Source organism: Trifolium pratense, linkage group LG6, assembly GCF_020283565.1.
Source record: "Trifolium pratense cultivar HEN17-A07 linkage group LG6, ARS_RC_1.1, whole genome shotgun sequence".
Taxonomy (NCBI): Eukaryota; Viridiplantae; Streptophyta; class Magnoliopsida; order Fabales; family Fabaceae; genus Trifolium; species Trifolium pratense.
In genome coordinates, this window is record NC_060064.1 from 36,321,894 (window position 1) to 36,342,288 (window position 20,395).

The 20,395-nt window shown below is 33.5% G+C and overlaps 2 protein-coding genes across 3 annotated transcripts; one reads left to right on the forward strand and one right to left on the reverse strand.

Moving 5' to 3' along the window:
• The first annotated feature begins 6,147 nt into the window (after positions 1–6,147).
• On the forward strand, positions 6,148–11,647 carry LOC123889051 (F-box/FBD/LRR-repeat protein At4g26340-like). Of its 2 annotated transcripts, XM_045938228.1 has the most exons (5): positions 6,148–6,773; positions 7,425–7,869; positions 9,336–9,488; positions 9,723–10,002; positions 10,169–11,647. In XM_045938228.1, exons 1-4 carry the CDS (start codon positions 6,286–6,288, stop codon positions 9,984–9,986), a joined length of 1,350 nt encoding a protein of 449 aa, XP_045794184.1. In that variant the 5' UTR covers positions 6,148–6,285; the 3' UTR covers positions 9,987–10,002; positions 10,169–11,647. The 2 variants fall into 2 exon arrangements, with proteins under 2 accessions (XP_045794184.1, XP_045794183.1); XM_045938227.1 differs by having other exon boundaries at positions 9,723–10,176.
• Positions 11,648–13,595: 1,948 nt separating this feature from the next.
• Positions 13,596–15,903, reverse strand: LOC123889050 (FBD-associated F-box protein At3g52670-like). Its single transcript, XM_045938226.1, has 4 exons — positions 15,172–15,903; positions 14,571–15,015; positions 14,263–14,415; positions 13,596–14,055 (listed from the first exon to the last, which is right to left on the reverse strand). Exons 1-4 carry the CDS (start codon positions 15,669–15,671, stop codon positions 13,795–13,797), a joined length of 1,359 nt encoding a protein of 452 aa, XP_045794182.1. The 5' UTR covers positions 15,672–15,903; the 3' UTR covers positions 13,596–13,794.
• Between the last annotated feature and the right edge of the window lie 4,492 nt (positions 15,904–20,395).

Consider the following 20,395-nt stretch of genomic DNA (forward strand, 5'->3'; position numbering starts at 1 on the left):
GACTTTGTGATTCCTTGGATGCCATAAACTATATATGATACCAGTGATTGCTTGAATACATTCTCTATCAATAGTAGTAAGCGTGTGTGTATACCATTCACACAGATTATGCTCTTTGATGAAATTAGTGTTAATAGTGAGTGGGGAATAAAACCAAAGCTTTGTGAGCCCACTCATAGTGTAAAAATATGTGCTCCATGGTTTCAAGGCCATTGTGACATCTAGGACAGAGATTGTCACATAAGATTCCTCTATAAATTAAATTGGGTTTAATAGGTAGAGCATTATGAAAGATCCTCCAAATGAGGTGAATTTGTTTTGGAGGGTTATGGAGACCCCAAATTTTCTTCCATCTGTTATCAGAGCTTGACTGCCTATTAGACTGACCTTCTGGTTGATTGTTTCTAGTCCAGTTGATGATAGTATAGTAGTTTGACTTTACAGTATAAGACCCCTCCTTTGTGCCCTGCCAGCAAAGAATATCCTCGTCTGCATATTGATTAAGAGGAATTTTACATATCTTCTCTGCTTCAATAGGTAGGAAATTTTGCTTAACAATGTTTAATTTCCAGCACATGATTTGTTGGTCAATGAGGTCTGACACCTTCTGTAGGGTAGTGCCATTAGGCTTTGAGGACCAAATACTATTCCTCATCTGTGAATGTATACATCTGTCTTCCCATATGTTGATATTGTTGCCTTTACCAACCACCCAATAACACCCTTTCTTTAGAATCCAACTAGCCTTTTGAATGCTCTGCTAGGCATAGCTTGAACCATTGCCTTGTTTCGCTCGAAGAAATAGGATAATACTTAGCTTTTAAAACCTGTGACACCAAAGAGTTTGGTTCAGTGAGGAGTCTCCATCCTTGCTTGGCAAGCAAAGCCTCATTGAAGGCATGCAGATCTCTGAACCCCATACCTCCCACCTTCTTATTATTACAGGTGGTTTTCCATTTAACCCAATGAATTTTCTTCTGGTCAACATTACTACCCCACCAGAATCTACTCACCATGTGTTCCATTTGATTACATAGCTCCTTAGGGATCATAAAGCATCTCATAAACATAGGTAGGGATTGATTGGGCAACAACTTTAATAAGAATACCTCTACCAGCATAGGATTGATTCTTCTCCTTCCAGCCTTTAAGTTTCTTCCATACTCTATCTTGAATGTAGTTAAAAGTCTGCTTCTTAGACCTCCCTATATGAGTGGGTTGGCCTAAATACTTATCAAAGTTGTGAACAATGGGCATGTGTATGATCTGCTGGATAGTAGTTTTTATGTCATTGTGCATATTTCTGCTGAAAAGGATTTTTTATTTGGAGTAGTTCACCATTTGTCCCAGATGCTTGTTCATATTTAGTGATAATGGCCTTCAGGTGAGTTACTTCATCTTTAGTGGCCATACAAAACATAAGACTATCATCAGCAAAAAATAAATGAGTAATTTCAGGGGCTCTAAGGGTAATTCTGACCTCATGAATTAAGTTTTCACTCCGAGCCTTAGTAATAAGGGCTGATAGAACATCAACACACAAAATAAAAAGATAAGGTAATAGGGGATCTCCCTGTCCGATGCCTCTATGGGGTTGAAAGCTCCTGGAAGGCTTCCCATTGATAAGGACAAAAAACCTCACAATAGACACATAATTCATTATGATGTTAATAATTTTCTGAGGAAAATTCATTGCTTCCATAGTTGCCTGTAGAAAATTCCACTCAAGCCTGTCATAGGCTTTTACCATGTCTCTTTTAACCGCTACAAAACCAGCTTTTCTGTTAGTATAAAGAGAATAAAAAAATTTCTATATGTTATGAATATTATTAGTGGATGTCCATATAGGTCCAACTCATGTAATTGGTCCACTATGTTTGCCTATATATTAATACCTTGTATCATTCTATTGTAACCCTAATCCTAATACAGACTATTGCTTCTCTCTCTTGCTCATTTTTATCACTCTTGTAAGCTATTATTGAAATTATATTCTTTTGAGCAATTATTAAGGCACTTGAAAACCACATCATCGTTGCATTTTCTGGCTTATATAAATTGAGTCAATTATTATAGTCGTTTTATTATGATATAACGGTTAGTCGTTGATTTGTGAGCTATTTGAGATAATACTGTCAAAGATCTTATGATAATGGTAAAGTCATCAATGCTCATTGACTCTATTTGCAAGGACGAAAGTTACACTCTTGGAGGTTAGTGATGTAATTATTCATGCCATTGTGAATTATTATATAATTGCGTATAAGAAGAAATTTAGTTTATGAATTCCCGTAGAATTCAACAAACCTAGTTCCTGAAGAACTTACGAAGTATCACCATTTATTATGAATTCTGGAAGAATTTTATTAACCATCCACTCATGATGGATTGCACATAGAAATAATTTTATTACTATATAGTTCTTGAAGAACTAATAAATAACTTCTCTTTCTCTTTAATGAATTCCAAATGAATTCAATATTCTTACATCCTTGAATGACTGTAAATTGATAGTGATATTCAGTTATAAAGATAAATGAATATCATATATTGAAACGAGGAATGAAGAGATGTCGAATATTTCTATATATTACGACACATGTATTGAATAAAATAAGTGTAATGAAAAGAAAAAAATTATAAACCATAAGTTTATACTACACTTGTATATATTACTGCAATTGAAGCACAAATTGTTGTAAACCAGAAGTTTACAAACTATGTGAAAATTTGTCTTTGGCAAGACCGGTTGGGTTATTCCGGATCCATTATGATGCGAAAAATAATATTATTTGATATGTATTGAAGAACCAGAAGATTCTTAAACCCAATAATTTTGTTATTAGTTCACAAATGAAGTTGAAAATTTGAAAAAAAAAAACTGAGTCTCTCACAATTTGAGAATGTATATAAGGTGATATTTGTAAATCAATTCACCAATTACCATTTAGATATTTTATGACTTTAATTGATGCATCAACTAAATGATTAGTCAACTTACAACCAGAAGTTTGTGAAATTGATTTGACAGAGAGCTCATTTTCAGAAAGTATTTGATAAGTATCATATGTAAATCAAAATTGATATTGAATATCTTGCAGCATATGCTAATTAAAAATATGGACCAGAAGATATATTCTTTAGACGTCTAAAGTTAAATGTGTGATTGATACTTATGAAATCATAACTTCAAAATTCTACTTTGGGAACATGAGATTATTTATATCGAGTTTTTTTTTTTTTTGCTTCGCATCAAGTCAATAAATTATTATATGAAAGTTCTCCCTTTAATTTGCAATTGAATTTAGGATTATAACCTAATATTTTTCATATTAGCATTTTTGGATGTGTTGGTATGTTCCAGTTGCTCCAATATAATGCACTAAGGTGAATTATTAAAGAATATTGGGAAAATATATTTAACATGAATCTCCATCTATTATATAGTATTTTGAGCTAAAAAAATTGGAGACTTATTTACAGCCCTGTAGGCTGATAATTAAGTGATGAATTAGTTTTCCCAATATTAGGGGGAGAGAATAAGCAGCTGGAAATATGAACCAGAAGTTCAAATGAATAATTTGAAATATATTATTATCTCATCTTGATCCTCATATAAAATAGTTTGAACTAGATGTTCAAAAGATAAATCATTTGCAAGGTTTATGAAAACAACTATCAGCTGCTAATGCTCAAATCAAAATGGATGTCAATGTTAGACAATTTTATATTGCAAATGAGTATTAACCACCCTAAAGCGTGGTAGGTCAGTCGGTTCCAAATATAAAAATCCTCAAATAAGAAAAGGAGCTAAAAAGAAAGATACCCAAATGAGGATATGAAAAGAATATTTGACATAATTGATTTTTCAGTTCTAGAAGAACTTATCAGGTACCTGAAACTTATGAAAATATAGAGATCACGAAAAATTATGTCATGAATGGAATACGGTGGAACCGAAATGAAGTCAAAGTTGACGATATTTTATATACATAAAAGCGCTATATGTGATATGAGAAAATGAGGATCACGAATCAAAGTCTATTGAGAATTATAGAAAACACATTGATTGGCCAAATGAAAATATGCAATTACTAAGTATTTAAAGTCACTTTGCAAAGTGAAAGATTTTTGGACCAAAGTCCATACATCCGAAGATGTAAAAATGATGAGGTACAAATCAATTTTTGTGTGAATAGAAAATGTTGAAATACAAATATTAAATGCTTGACTTTTTATTCAAGCATATTGGTAAAAGTTTACCATTGAATGAGAAGAGAAATATTCACCTGAAGTGAAATCAAAATCATTTTCTTACTTGATTAAGTTTAGTAACACGTGAAAGATTCAATTTATTTGAAAAACGTGTTACGATATATTTGTATGGCTCACTTATTATTGATGATTATATGAAACTCCTTGAAGGGTTTAATTTGCATGAGACATACAATCCAAACTATTGAAGAGATGATTTAATCAAAATAAAAGTCTCTTTGTGCATGCATAAAATCAAGATGCATGTTGTATAATATTTTGAAGAACATTTCCCAATTGAGGAATATGAGAATGACAACATTTGTCCATTTTTATGGAAAATAATTTGTTATTATTTTGACAGAACTCCTAAAGAGTTCCTGAAATCTATTGATTAAAGAAAAGTTTGAAATGAAATAAGTTTGTTTTGAATTGCAAACTTAGTATTTAGTTAATAAGTTTTATGTGTCAAGAAACTTATATATCAAAGTACTAAATAAATGTGATATGGAAAGATATAAGTTCTGCGTGATGTCACTTAATGTGAACAAAGATTATTCCACGTCTCAAGAGAATGACGAGTTACTTGAATTGGTCTTGAAGTACCATAATTTAATTAGTTCAATTGAGGACACTATTCCATGTTACAGATTTGCATGTAGTGGTATTTTATCATTGTCAATATCAACAAAATCAAAGATATTGGAACAAAGTTAAGTATATAATTTGTACCTTAGAGATACAACAATATCATCCAATTATGTGGAAGATTTAGCACTACATCAAGGAAGTTCGGAATGTGGTTTTGTTAAAGTTTATGATGCTACACATACAAGAAATTTGAAGAAAATAGTATCGCATCTACAACTAATTCAAAGAAGAGTATATTAAAGAAGAAGAAGAAGAATCAGAACTTTTACAAAGTCATTGTCAAGTAAAGCTTCTGATCAATTATATAGAAGATTAATCGTTCTTATTCGTCTTAGATATAATTGTCTTCATGAGGGGGAGATATAATTGTGTTCTGCACTCTTTTTCCCTTAACCATGGTTTTGTCCCATTGGGTTTTCCTGGTAAGGTTTTTAACGAGGCAGGTTCAAACACAAAGGATGATGTACTCTTTTTCCTTCACTAGAATTTTTTCCCACTGGGTTTTTTTAGTAAAGGTTTTAATGAGGCATATCCTGGATGAACATCCAAGGGGGAGTGTTATGAATATTATTAGTGGATGTCCATATAGGTCCAACTCATGTAATTGGTCCACTATGTTTGCCTATATATTAATACCTTGTATCATTCTATTGTAACCCTAATCCTAATACAGACTATTGCTTCTCTCTCTTGCTCATCTTTATCACTCTTATTTACATAAGTTTATAACACTATACTATATATAAAGAGAATACAAATTTTTTATTTGAACTTTTCATAATACCAACAATATCCTTAATTTTTTTTAGCAACAATTTTTTTTTGATGCACAAATTTTTTTTATTAACTCACTATAACATAATACACATTTTTTTTAGTTTAATTTGTATGTACTATCGGTGTAAAGATTTTACACATGCATCATATGATATGTTGCCACATTATTTAATGAATGTGACATATCATGAGTTTTTAAACACAATACATGATGTGTTGATATATTATTGAACGCAGGTAAAACAAAAACTTAAACTATCGATGCATATAAATTTTTTTTTTTTTTACAACAAAAATGTTTTATTAACAAACTCACCATAATATAAAGCATATATTTTTTTAACGCGTTTGCCTAGTCCGCTAGTTTAAAATAATAATAAAAAAAAAGAATTGTTTTTTTTTATTACAAAAAAATAAAAAATCAAATCAAACTTAAATTTAAAACCAAATCCTCTTCTATAAACCACAAGCACACGATATACAATGCAGGTTCTTGGATCTCCTTCAATTCATTAAATTGAGCATCTATCTGTTTTTTCCGCCGCCATTCATATGAATCGTGAAAACTGAAAAGGCAGATCAATCGCAAATTTTCACACAAAAATGGAAGACACAAAACGAGGAAAAGCAGATGAAGAAGAAAACGCAGACAGAATCAGCAATCTACCGGACTTTGTACTGAGCCACATCCTCTCATTCCTCCCTATCAAAACCGCCGTTTCCACAAGCCTTCTTTCTCCCAGATGGCGCCACATTTGGAAGAAACATCTCTCAGTTCTCGACTTCTCTGACGACTTTTTCCAACCAAACGACGACCGTTTAGAACTCTTCAAAACCTTAGCGGTTTTTGTAAACGGCGTCTTCACTCTCCGCAAACCTTGCGAAGTTCGTAAGATGCGTCTCTCATGTACCCATTCTCTCGTCGACCACAAGGTTTGTACCTATTCTGTCAATACGTGGGTCCACTCCGTCATTGGGCCCCACCTCAAGGAACTCGACCTCACTCTCTATTCCAACGACGACGACGACGGAGGATATTGCTTCGAGCCTCCCATCAGCCTCTCTGCTTGCATTAATATAGTTTCCCTCAGGCAAGCAAGAACGTTTCTTTTTTTTTTTTATTTTTTGTTATTATTTCTGGCTGGGTATATTTATTTATTTATTTATTTATTTATTGAGTAAGTAGTCTCTGAAATTGTAGGATTGCATCAACCTAGTCTTCTGCACTAAAAATATTTGTAAATGATATCTGAAATTGGAAAATGTTAATCCTGTTTGTCTTTGTCAATGATATCTGAAACTGGAGAATGTCAATCCTGTTCGTTTCTATTAGTTGGATTGATTTATTTTTGAGCTTATGCAAATATAATTCATAAACCTGCTTAATAGTTTATGAAAAAACAACTTATGAAGATACGATTTTAGCTAATGATAACTTATGAATTAACATAAAAGCTTGTTTATTTGACATTTTTTGGACTACTATGACAGTAAGTGAATTTGATAATAGATTTTACAGTTGTAGAATTATTTTGGGATTATTATTGATAATGGGGAGGAGTGGACTAAAGAATTACTTGTTTCCTAGACTCCTAGCAAAATCTGCAGAGTGAGAGTTAAACATATGATTATGGTAATGCAGTCACCTTTGTTTGTGTAACAGAATGCAGCCACCTTTATTTTTTACTTGTTCTTAATAATATGATGTGACGCTAACATTTAACAATTAACATGTAGTTCAGTCTCAACGGTGCAGTATATTTTAACTTGAAACGAGCTAAGGCGATTCGTTTACCATCACTAAAGAAGCTACAACTTCACATCGGTTATGTGGAAGTGTCTCCCATGAATGCCCTCCTCTCTGGCTGTCCTAACCTAGAAACTCTCGATCTTTGCTTTTATGCTGAGGACAGCGGCGGTATAATTCGTGTGCCACCTTCATTGAAGTGGTTGAAAATCATCATTAACAATTCAGACGCCGGGGCTTCCCTTGAAATTGATGTGCCTGTTCTTGAGTACCTCTGCATTGCAAATATCACAATCACTGATGCCAACAATTTGCAAAACGTGGTGGAAGCGTCTGTTGATGTTTTTCCTTCCTCGGCTGCTTCTGCCTTCACTTTTCTCAAGCTCCTCAGCGCTCTCACTGGAATAAAACATCTAGTGTTGAGTCGTTCAACAACAAAGGTATAATTTTATTATCATGGTTTATAATATATAGCTATGATGTTAATAGCGGTGCTATAGCGCACTATAGCGGGATAGCCGTAGCGGCAGACCCCCTCCTCGCTATGCTACAGGTCTGCTTTCCGCTATTTAGAGAAGCGGAAATAGCGGCCGCTATTTGCAGGTGAATAGCATATTTCACTTATCAAATACTAGTACTTACTTGCACATATATACAAGTCTTATAATCCAATCACTCCGCATGATATTCATAATATCACGCTAACAATAATCCTTAGATAACAGTGTCAAAGATATGTACATATCACACATAGATAAGCTTTGTAATCACAACCTAAATTTAGTGATATGATTGGATATATAACAAAGACAAATATAGGTAATTATGGTACAATATTTTCATCACCCCCCCCCCCCCCCCCCCTAAAGCTGGTGGATGCCCAATTTTCTTATTAGAGGCTAGATTTGCTTTCTACTGAGGGCTATAATGAATATGTCAGCGAGATGAGTCCCAGTAGGTACAAGTTTTGTTTTTCAGCCTATATCTAAATAAAATCATTCTGTATGGTACACACATCTTGGTTGGAAGTAGTAAAAGTTTAGAAGTCTCATCAATCCACGTACATAGTTTTGGATTATAAGTAACTCAAAAGATTGTTCTCAAATCCTTCAAATGAATTAAAAGGAAATCTTTAACCTTTCAAAATCCTTCTAATGAAAGTAAGTATGAAGGTAAAGCTTGAATTGGTGAATGGTCCTAGAACCACTGCCTGAAATAATAAGATCATCTAGAATGGATGAACTTTCTCTTCTTCTCTTCATTTTTGAATTTGGAATACTGCAATTGCACCCCCCACATTAAGTAACACTATGAGACGTGCTCATAATTTCTTGACTCATCCCAAAGTGTTTTAGTTTCCCTTAGAATGCAAACATGGTCATTCCTGCTGCTTGCACTTTGCCAATTTTGCTTTCAGTTGTTGAATTGAATCCTTGGACCATTCACATGCAAGTCACAGTTGAACGCAAAGTGGTTTTGATGATATCCATTACACAAGCATGGACTTAATCGTCTACCAGATCTCTGTTGCGTTCAAACCACACAGTGTGATGGAGATTTCTTGGCTAAATGGATCTTGACTCTTGTTTTTTGACTTATCAGTGTGAAGTTTCTCCATACTAAAATATAAGTGACTAATGTATTTCACTGATCAAATACGTTCACATGTATACAAGTCTTAGAATCAATCACTCCACACAATTCTCATAATATCACACTAACAACAATCCCAAGTTAGAAGCGTCAAAGATATAAACATATCATATATAGATCAGCTTTCTAACCATTGCATAATATATTTAGTGTTATGATTTTGATATAACAAAGAAATTATGGTATAGTATCGTCATTATTTAGTTTTATACTAGCTAACATGACATCATTACTGCTTGTTGTGTACAAACAGTGGCTACTGGGTGGCCCCACTGATCTACACTTTCCAGAATTTCGCCATTTACTTCATCTAGAGCTCATTCTTCCATGGTTCAACTCGTATTCTCTGCTGAGCCTGCTTCAGACATGCCATCTGCTTCAAGTTCTCATAATTCAAAACGACAAGGTTTGTTGACTTCTTAAGTTTGTTTAATTGAAGTTGGTAAACTTAACTTCATGTACACCCCTTAATAACTTTGTTGTGAAATTTATCCATCCAATGTTTTTATGAAATAAATTATAGAAAAGCCTCGCTTTTTGCATACTCCAAATAGTGACAAGGATGCATAACATTATTCATTACTATATCTATGATTGCATCTTATGTAAGTTGCATTGTTGTGTCTTTTGTTGCCGGCAGGATCAGTCACCCTTACCAATATGTGCTACACAACCAAGTGTTCCTAGTTGTCTTGTATCACACCTGGCCTCCATTGAATTAAAAGGATATCGAGGATTTCCAGATGAGTTGTTATTTGCTGAATATGTTTTGCAAAAAGGGCTTGTTTTGAAAACAATGATTATTGTTGATATATCGGTGGACCCAAACAAAAAGTTCGACACTCTTAGAAGATTATCTAATGTGCCAAGGGCCTCTGCAAATTGCCAACTTACATTTGACTAAGTTATATCTGCCTAAGGTGTGATTTCTCACTAAAACTACTTTGTTATTTGTTTATTACTGAATCATTTCAAAGGTGATTCAGATTGGGTTTGGTCTGCATAATTAGTTGTCCCTTGTATTTTCTTGCATGCACTTCATTTTCAACTCTATTTGGTGGAATGACATGATTCAATACCTCAAAGTTTCTGAATTTCTTTGATCCAGCTATTTTCCAATAAGGTATAATAATATTAATTAGGATATGCCCTCTCTACTAAAAGAATTATTCAAGTTTTGCCTCTGTAACCATGTTTGTTTTAGAATTTGAAGCTTAGCAAGAGAGGTTGAGATTTGCTAGACTCATATTATAACTATAACATTGAAAAAAATGATGATATTTACTTACCGGCTTTTTGAAATTGAACGAAAAACTTTTGAATTTCATGCCACTTAGTAAATCAAGTCAATGAATTTCCACTGTGTGAATTTGTTATTATTGCAACTAAATTTTTGTTTATTTCGGGGTATTAGTTAGTGTTAACTTTGATGGATTGGCAACATCTTTGTTTATCTAGGGGTATTAGTTAGTGCTAATTCCACAACCTTGTATTCATGGGTTTGATTTTCTAGACAATCTAAACTAACATAACACATTATCTCTTTTTTACAAATATGTTTTCCTGATTTATTGAAAAAAGAAGAAATTGGCAATCTCTTTGTAGCATTTGCATTCAATGTTACTGGTGCAATATTACCATCTGCAAAACAAGTAGAATTTTCATGTTACGTGGATCAGTTAACAGTTCCTTTCTCTACAAGTTTATCATTTCTAATATGAATATCAGTTGGGAAATTAAATTATATTTTTATGTTTTTGTCATAAAAAATCTTTTAGTAAAGATACTCCCAGTACATTTTGTGAAAGCATATTTTGTTTGCATAAAAAGAGAAGTACTATGTAATTTAAAATTGTTAAATTTTTTTGCCCCCTCTTGAAATACAAAGTAATGCTTAGAATGCATTTTACGGTTTTGGAGAAATCTCCATAAAGTTCGTGTTTCCTCAAACCCGTCCCGATTCGCAACAAAACAACTTTGCATTAACATGAAAAGTAGAACCAATATAAATAGAAAAAACAACTTTGTTTAATACATAACTTAAAAATAAAAACAAACAATTGAATATAATTTAAGACTTTGTTTAAGAGTTTATAATTTAAGAGAGGTAAAATGTAATTAGATATACGCGGAGCGGGTTTGGGGACGGATTCGCGGTGGGTATCATTGTATCAATGTCCCCATTATCCGCTCCACCCCCGTATTTTAAATTAAGGGGAAACTCAAACCCAGTCAAATCGGTTTTTCCCCGTCAACATCGGGGAGGGACTGGACTGGTGGGTGCCCGCAGGTATAGGTTATATTGCCATGCCTGTAGAGGTGGTCATTGAAGTCGTTTAATTGCTTTTTCTTCAGATTTGTGTACTGAAAAAAATAATTAGCTGTTTTAAAATTTGGGTCATGCTAAACAGTGCCCCCAAATTTTCCTTAAAAGGGTCATGCTAAACAGTGCCCCCGGGGTTGGGCACTTGTTAAGCATACCAAATATAGAAACAAAAGATAAAATTAATATTGATAAAATAACTTTTTACATTTTCGATGCATTGAATGCACAAGTTCCGAGACAAAATTTCCATATTTATATGCTTAAACAGTGCTGGGGGCACTGTTTAGCATTTTCCTTAAAATTTTTGGAAACAAGAAAAAAACTCTTGTTTTCATTCAATAGGAAGTGGCAAACTTTTGCTTCTTTGATAGGGAAATTGTTGTATGTTATGTTTGTTAACAAATAATTCATCATATGCTACTGCCACATGTTCAACTTGCTTTAGTTTTGATTATTTGATAACTTTACAGCTTTCAATTATTAAATAATGCTAAATGAGATAATTTGAAAGCCTAATGTTGTTTGTTTGTTGAATTTGCTTGAATTAGTGACGGTAAATTTATGTAGCACAAAATAGCAGCGTAGATTAGACATGTAAGTTCTGCTTATTCAATCTCCGATGGGTTTTTTCTCGGTATAGTCGGCTTTTGATTCGCTCTCAAAAGAATTGAATGAAGTGCCCCCTTTACCTCTTTGTGAGGCAAAAATCTTTTCTAAGATTTGGGAGAGTCCGGCTCCTTCAAAAGTAATTGTTTTTTCATGGCAATTACTTTATGACCGTGTGACTACAAGGTCCAACCTCCTCATGAGAGGAGTTTTACCTCATCAAGAGGGGGTAAGTTGTGTGTGGTGTAATTGCCGCCTTGAAACATCAACACATTTGTTCCTTCAGGCGAAATCAGGAGTATTAGGGGAAGTTTATAGGTTTTTTTTTACCTTTGATCACATGAATTTGAAGCGAGGTTTTGATCACACGCATAAGGGGCTGTGCATGTGAACTCAGAATGAATGTGTATTTACATATATAGTTCATAGTCAATGAAAATATCAAGTTTTTCCAAACATTGATTAGGTCACAGACTCACAGTTATAGCCAAGATGGCTTGTTGGCCTTGGCCAAGTAAAATATTTCTTCCTAGTTTGGAATCTGTTTTGGTCTTTTGAGGAGAATAGATAAGATAATGAAACTCGGTAATTTTGTAGGGACAAAACTAATATATTTAAGCCTACAATTTAATTTTGAGTCATGTGGCTAACAAAGTTCATCTATATCGAATCAATTTGAGTACTAGTGTCCCTGGATGTGTAACTTAGTGGTAAAAGGGTCGAGACGCTGGACGTTTAATGTTTGATTCCTGTTGATAAGTGCTCGCATACTAGAAAGCGAGAGGTTTAATTTGGTCATTTTAGGGGGCCCAAAAAGCAAATCTCTATATAATATATTGGATAAATTTTTTGGTAGATGGATTGGATAGATAATGGATTATTTTGACATGTTAATGCAAATATTATGACATTTTGGTATATATTATGTCTATATATCATGTTAAACATATATAAGTTCAAACAAATGTCAAAATTTTGCGCATTAAAGACTAAGAACAAAATAAAAAATTTAGTAGGGATGAAAACAATGATTTATTTTACATGGACAAAAACCAAAACTCTATAAAAGTAAGTACTAAAAACATATTTTATCCTATATAATATAATATTAATAAGAGTTCTAGATTGAACAAGGAAATAGTGTTTTGTTGCAATTTAAACTAAAAAAGTTTACAAAATTATAAAATTACAAATTTCAAATTTTGATAACTTTGGGCCTTGATAAACAGTTGCCTCTTAACACAAGTGCTTTTCTGACCCCCCCTATTTCTTCTTTACCCCCCAAACTGACGTTTTTGCCCTTGGGGGTATCAAACCAGCTCGGTTTTTAAAAACCGAACCAGCTTGGTTTTTAAAAACCAAACCAGCATTGCAACATGCTCGGTTTTTAAAAACCAAACCAGCTCGGTTTTTAAAAACCAAACCAAACCAGCATTCATCAGTGCGGTATCTCAACATGAACCCGACAAACCATGGTTGTTCTATATAAAGATGTGGTTCGGTTTTTAAAAACCGAGCTGGTTTGATACCCCCCAAGGGCAAAAACGTCAGTTTGGGGGGTAAAGAAGAAATAGGGGGGGGGGGGGGGGGGGGTCAGAAAAGCACTCATCTTCAATGAATACAAAGTTCAAATTAGAAGCAATCTCCCAACATTTGTAATAGATAGAGATTGTGAAGCATAGCTATCCCCCAACATCTGTCATAGAGTAGGTTTTTATTTTATTTTTACACAAGTCATATAGTGGTTATTAGTGAGAAATACACCTTATGGTGATACAGCTCAATCAAATGTAAGTTGACAAAGTCTAGAGGCCCTTGGAACATTGGATAATCTTCTGAGGATGTAGTACTTCAAAATGTCTACAGAAATATCAGCAATACTCATTTTATTCAAAACAAGTCCATTCTGCAAAATATACTCTGCAAATAACAGCTCATCTGGAAATCCTTCACAGCCTTTAAATTGGATATAGGTCAGATGTGATAAAATACAATTTGGAACAGTTGATTGTGCAGTCCATTCTGGTGAGGTTGATTCTTTCTGTCAAAGACACAATGGCACACCATAAATAAGATGCAATCAATGGTAATTAATCATATATAGTTAAGTATGCATAAAATGAGGCCTTGCGTAATCTATTTCATAAAAACGTTAAATTGATACATTGCACATGAAAGTTATTAAGTGGTGTACATGAAGTTAAATAAAATCAAACTTGAATCAAACGAACTTAAGAACTCAACAAACCTTATCGTTTTGAATTATAAGAACTTGAAGCATAGGACAAGCATGAAGTAGGCTCAATAGAGAGTTTTGGTTGAACCACGGAAGAATGAGCTCCAGATGAAGTAAATGGCGGAATTCTGGGAAACGTAGATGAACAGGGTCACCTAGTAGCAACTGCAAGTAGTAATAATGTAATATTAGTTAGTAAAAAAATCAAGATGATTAGGTTGTGATAAAAAAAAAATTTGGAAATATGTGTAGGCATTTGATTAGTGAAACACATAAGTCATCATCTAATATTATATATATAAAACCGAATAAAACTATACCTTTATTGTTGAAATACTCAAAGATAGATGTTTTATTCCAGAGAGATCATCGAAGAAGTTGACTAATATGTCAGCTAGATAACAACCATCAGAACAACGAAAAACATCAAGAGACGCTTTCACCACGTTTTGCAAGTTGCCAACATCACTGAATGTGTTAAGATCATCAAAACCAAGCGAATACAAATCCATTTCTAGACAAGAACAGCTGCTGATTTTCAACCTCTTTAATGTAGATGGCACACGGAGTTTATTATAGTTAAAACCAAAAAGACGAGTATCTAGAGTTTCTAGGATAGGACAGCCAACGAGGAAGCCATTCATTGTATGAATATCCACATTATTCATGTGGAGTTTCAAGTAATTAAGTGATGGTAAACGAATTTCCTCAGCAAACCGTGGGTCAATATATATTGACGACAACATTCCTGTTTCCCCAATGAGACTGTAATTCATTAAATAAAAAATATGTTAGTAAAATTATTATGTTGTCCCGTCCCATAACGCTGGAATATTTCTAGTTACTAGACTACTTGACAAAAAAAAATCATTATAATTATGTTAAGAATATTAAAATAACTAAAAGGGTTTGCTTGCTTGCCTGAGGGAAACGAGATTAGTACAAGTGAAGAGGGTGATTGGAGGTTCAAATTGATATTTCTGAATGGGATCGATTTCGAGGCTGAATTCCTTGAGGTGTGGTCCAATGACAGAGCAAACCCATGTGTCGATTGAACTGGTGCATGATTCGATGTTGTAAAGAGATTTAACACATGAGAGACTCATCTTTTCAATTGGGTAAGGCATACGAAGAGAGAATACCCTGTTTACAAAAACAGAAAAGTTTTGGAAGTGCTCGAATAGTTTGTTGTTTCTCCTTGCCTTTTCGAATAACGATTCGTCCCTGAAGTCGTCGGAGAAATCAAGAACGGAAACATGCTTCCAAATGTGGCGCCATCTGTTCGACAGAATGCTTGTTGCAACAGAGGTTTTGGTGGGGAGAAAAGAAAGGATATGGCTGAGCACACAGTCTGGTAGACTGCTGATTCTGTCTTCTTCTGCTACTATTCGTCGTCTTTTGGAGTTCGACTCAGCCGCCATGAATGAGCACAAAAAACAAGTAGTACAAGCTTTTTCAATCAAACTAGTATGAATGAGCACACAAAATTAGGAATTTCGGAAAAACAAAAACAAAGAAAGAGTGCTCAATTTGCTAGAAGGGGAGAACAAAATTGGGGATTTCAGAAAAAAACAGAGAATGAATGTTCAATTTGCCAGAAGGAGATGATGAATAGAAAGAAGAGGATTTGGTTTTAAATTTATGTTTGATTTGGTTTTTTTTTTTTGACGAATTGATTTGTTTTACTACGCATTTTAAATAAACTTGGAACAAATCTTTAAGTTTGATTTGTTTTTTGGTCCACAAAAAAAAAAAATTTGATTTGTTTTTGGTTAAAATTTGGAACAAATATTTCATGATTTGTGCGGGATCCGCATGACTAGTGACTAGGCTAAACTCTGATTTTGTATCCTTTAATTGTGAACTCTGATTATTTTTTTGGTAAGGTTTGTGAACTCTGATTTAAGCCACTAGGTTGCATGAGGTCCTGAGTTTGATCTTTTGTCCCATAAACTAAAAAAAATTGTGAACTCTGATTTTGTATTCTCTAGTTGTGAATTTTTCTCGATTGGTCTTGACTGCAGTCTCCCACTCATCCATTCAATATAAAAGAGAAAAATAAAATAAAATTAAAAATAGAAAATTCAAAATATATCTACTTCTAAACACACACAATATATATATATATATATATATATATATATATATATATATATATATATATATATATATATATATATCAAATTTACTAATTTATTCTTATTAGTTTTAATAATGTTGTAAATTTTGCATTGAACAAAATAGAACAATTTATAGCATAGAAAAGGAAAAAAAAAAAACCAATAAAAAGATCATAGCAAGATTATTTATATTATACTAGCGGGCCAGGCAGACCCGTTCCGCGCATGCCTATGTCTAACTTATGTCCAAAAACAATATGCCTTATATTATGATGAGAGTTACTTTTCGCATCTCCGATACACTCAGGCACCCCCTGATAAACCCATTGTACCACTCTCGCTATGTGTATGACGAGCGTGTTAAATTGAAAAAACTTAAACACCGTTGCTCGCTACGTGTACAGCGAGTGTGCAAATTTGCCAAAAACTGAAAACATTTTTATGCTCACTACGTGTACAGCGAGTGTGTTAAATCGAAAAAATTTGAATACCGTTGCTCGCTTTCTGTGTAGCGAGTGTCTTAAATTCTACAAGAAAAATGCTATAGTGCACGACACACTTTTTCGTCACACGCGCACGACACATGCAATTCCAATTAATGTGGTAGTTTTCGTTTAAAATTTTGTTCATCAGTGGCATATCTCATGCCATGCATCTTTTATTTAATAAAAATTTCTTTTTTGGCCTTTAAACAAAGATCATGTGATTACTGTTATAAGCAAAAATTTATTTTTTAAGTTTATTGAAAAATTGATATATCAAATCATTGTGTTTTTAGCATATCAAACGCATCCAAAATATCTAATATTTATAACTCAATGACAAAAAAACAAATACAAATATCTAAGAAAGCGTAAGCGAATTGATCTACTAATTTTTTTAGGAGTTAAACTAGTACTCCCTTCAATCACCATTACAAATAAAATTTAATGTATATGATCTATAATATAGTCTAGTGTTATACATTTGTTTTCTTATAATAATGACTAAAAAGCTAAAATCATTGTCTAAAATAAAAAATAAAATAAATAGTAACAAAGAGATATACAAGGCGTCGTGCATGTCGTGCTTATGGCTTGTCGTGCCATGTAGCACTACTCAAATTTAAATACACACTTTACAAAATAAAATTTTCACTTTTAATTTTTTAGGCACATGTTAACATTTTTCATATCATACAACCAAAAGGGACATTATTGATTCAATAAATTTATTTTTATTGATATAATATAATCTAAGCAAATTAAAAGCGACCTAGCGGCTGGAATACCGATTGAGAAGAAGTGTGGCATTTGAATAAAGTTGATTTTGAATGTCATTGAGTATCTAATGCCATTTTACATCTACCTAGATTATATTTGGTAAAATTAAGTTATAAGTTCATGGTTTGATTGAAATTAAAGTGTTTGGTAAAATTAACTTTTAAAATAATTGGTAAATATAAAAAGACATATAAATGTAATGATTGGTAAATATAAAAAGACATAAAATGACATTTATATGTAATGGGTAGTTTTTTATTTTTTTATTTTATAAAAAATAATAAAATTAAATTAAATGTTAAAAATGAAAAAAAAAAACTCTAAAAAGTTATAAGCTCAAACGCTACTTGAAATAACATAATAAAAAAAGCTATAATCTAATGAGAAAAGCTTTTTACCAAACACATTTATTTTTTTCAAACAAGCTTATAAGTTAGTCCAATAAACTATAAGCTAGCTTATTGGACTTACCAAACTCTACATTTGAATAAAGTTGGTTTTGAATGTCATGAGCATATGATGAAGCTGTTTATTAAGTTATCCTATTCTGGATAGAGGATTTGGAAGTAACAAAACGTTGCTTTATGTCCGGTATGGGAAACCATTTTATGATGAACCTAATGGTCTTACCTAATTGATGACGGATCGTCACACTCTCATAATTCATGCTTATTTGAGGAACATTAGACTCATTTTAGAGGGTTTTAAGCAATAAAATCAAGAGAAATCAACTCAGAAGCAAGATTACTTGGAATACAAGAAAGCAGGAAATTATGCAGGAAATGATGCATTTCAACCACGCTGGGGGCGTGAAGCATCACACGCCGCGTAATCCACATCACAGAGAAGACCAAAACATGCTTTAATTATGCGTGGCGTGGGGACCTGTCCACGCGCGGCGTAATACCCTGATCAGAAGAAGGTTCGCCACTGACATCATCACGCGCGGCGTGATAGAGGATTTGAACTACGTCGGGGGCGTGGAACCAATCACGCGCGGCGTAATACTGAAGATCATTTCTCCTCTGACTTAATCACGCGCGGCGTGGTGCAGTTACACGCGCGACGTAGTATGAAGAAACGCAACCACGCGCGGCGTGGTTGCAATCACTATATATTGAAAAGTCAGTTTTCTGTGAAAGGGTTCGAAAATTCTGAGTTCATCACCATATTTCAGAGATTCTGGGCGAGAATTAAGGTCCGATCCTGCAATCAAGTGGATAGCTTCAATGGATTCAGCAGCATGGAAGCAATTGCGATGGAGTTGGAGCTTGGAGTGAATCAAGGAGCTATGAGGAGCTAAATCCCTCATAGAGGTTGGATCTAGGATGATACTTAGGCTGTAATCTAATGTAATCTTACTTGTTGAATTGAAACTCTCATTATTAGTGTTATTTCATGAATGTCTTTACTTAATGCATTTCAAATTCTGATCAACTTTGCAATGATCTTAGACTCTAATATGAGTTAGAATCTGAACTGAATTCATGAAGCATTTGATTGTTTCCGGTCGAGAGATTGAAACATAGAGTTTAGCACACGATCAACGCGTTTTTAAATACTCCGTTGTCGGTAGCTTTCATTCGAGAGATCGGAGGAGTATCGACAAAGGATAGGGTGAATTTATCAAGAGATTGAGATTCACCATATTGTTGATCTAGTTGTAACACTTGAGTGATTCAATTCGACATAATTGATTGCATATGATTACTATAGCTTAAGTGGTTCCGATGATCCAACCTCACTTGTTAACCAATTTGAACTAGAAACGTTTTCTTACAATCCAAACTACTCAAACAAACCCCCAATATGTGTGTTATTTTTAGTATGTGTATAGACACGATTACTTTGTTACAATCGCGCAATCCCTGAGGATCGATATCTTTTTATTACTCAATTGACGGATTTGTACACTTGCAAATAGTCGATCACTAATATTCCATCTTTATAAATTATGAACCCATCCAAGCCTAATTCACTAACCCTAATCTTCCACAAACCTAATACCAAACCTAATAACCCATTTTTCCAAACCTAATCTAACCCAAACCTAATTCTAAACCTAATTCTAACCCTATAATACCAAACCTAATTCTAACCCTACTCACCTTCTTTGATTTCTCGCTAAAAATCTAAAATCCTAACCTGCAAATTCCAGTGTCAGAGATCTTCACATTCCTTTCATGCAATCTTCCATCTGTCCCCTGAAAATCTAAAAATTCTGCAAATTCCTTTCATGCAATCTTCCATGTGTCTTCTATGGAAGATTTCTCCTTGTATCTTCCATGCAACATTCCATCTGTCCAACATACTGTATCCATGTTTCTCTATAAATACCACAAATCTACTCATCTATCATCAACAAATCAACCATCATCTCTCTTGACACAAACATGGCTAACTCAGGTGAACATCTTTTAATTTCACATCTTGCTTTTATTCTTAGTCTTGCTCATTTTTTTTTTGTCTTATCATTTGTATGTATAGGAATTTATGTGAAGAAGACCAAAATTTCTGAAATTTCGGGCGGAAAGATTGATTTTCAAATAATGGTTCGAGTAATTAATCTTTGGACTACACCCAATCGTAATAATGCTGCTGAGGAAGGAGCAATGCATATGATTTTTCTTGATGAAAGGGTAGATTTACAATTTCATTCTTATGCTTAGTTGTGGCATAAAATAGTTTTACCCCCTATAAACTGTAATCTGGATGATCAACAAAAACCGTTTTTGAATTCGATTTCTCCATTCAAATACGTTT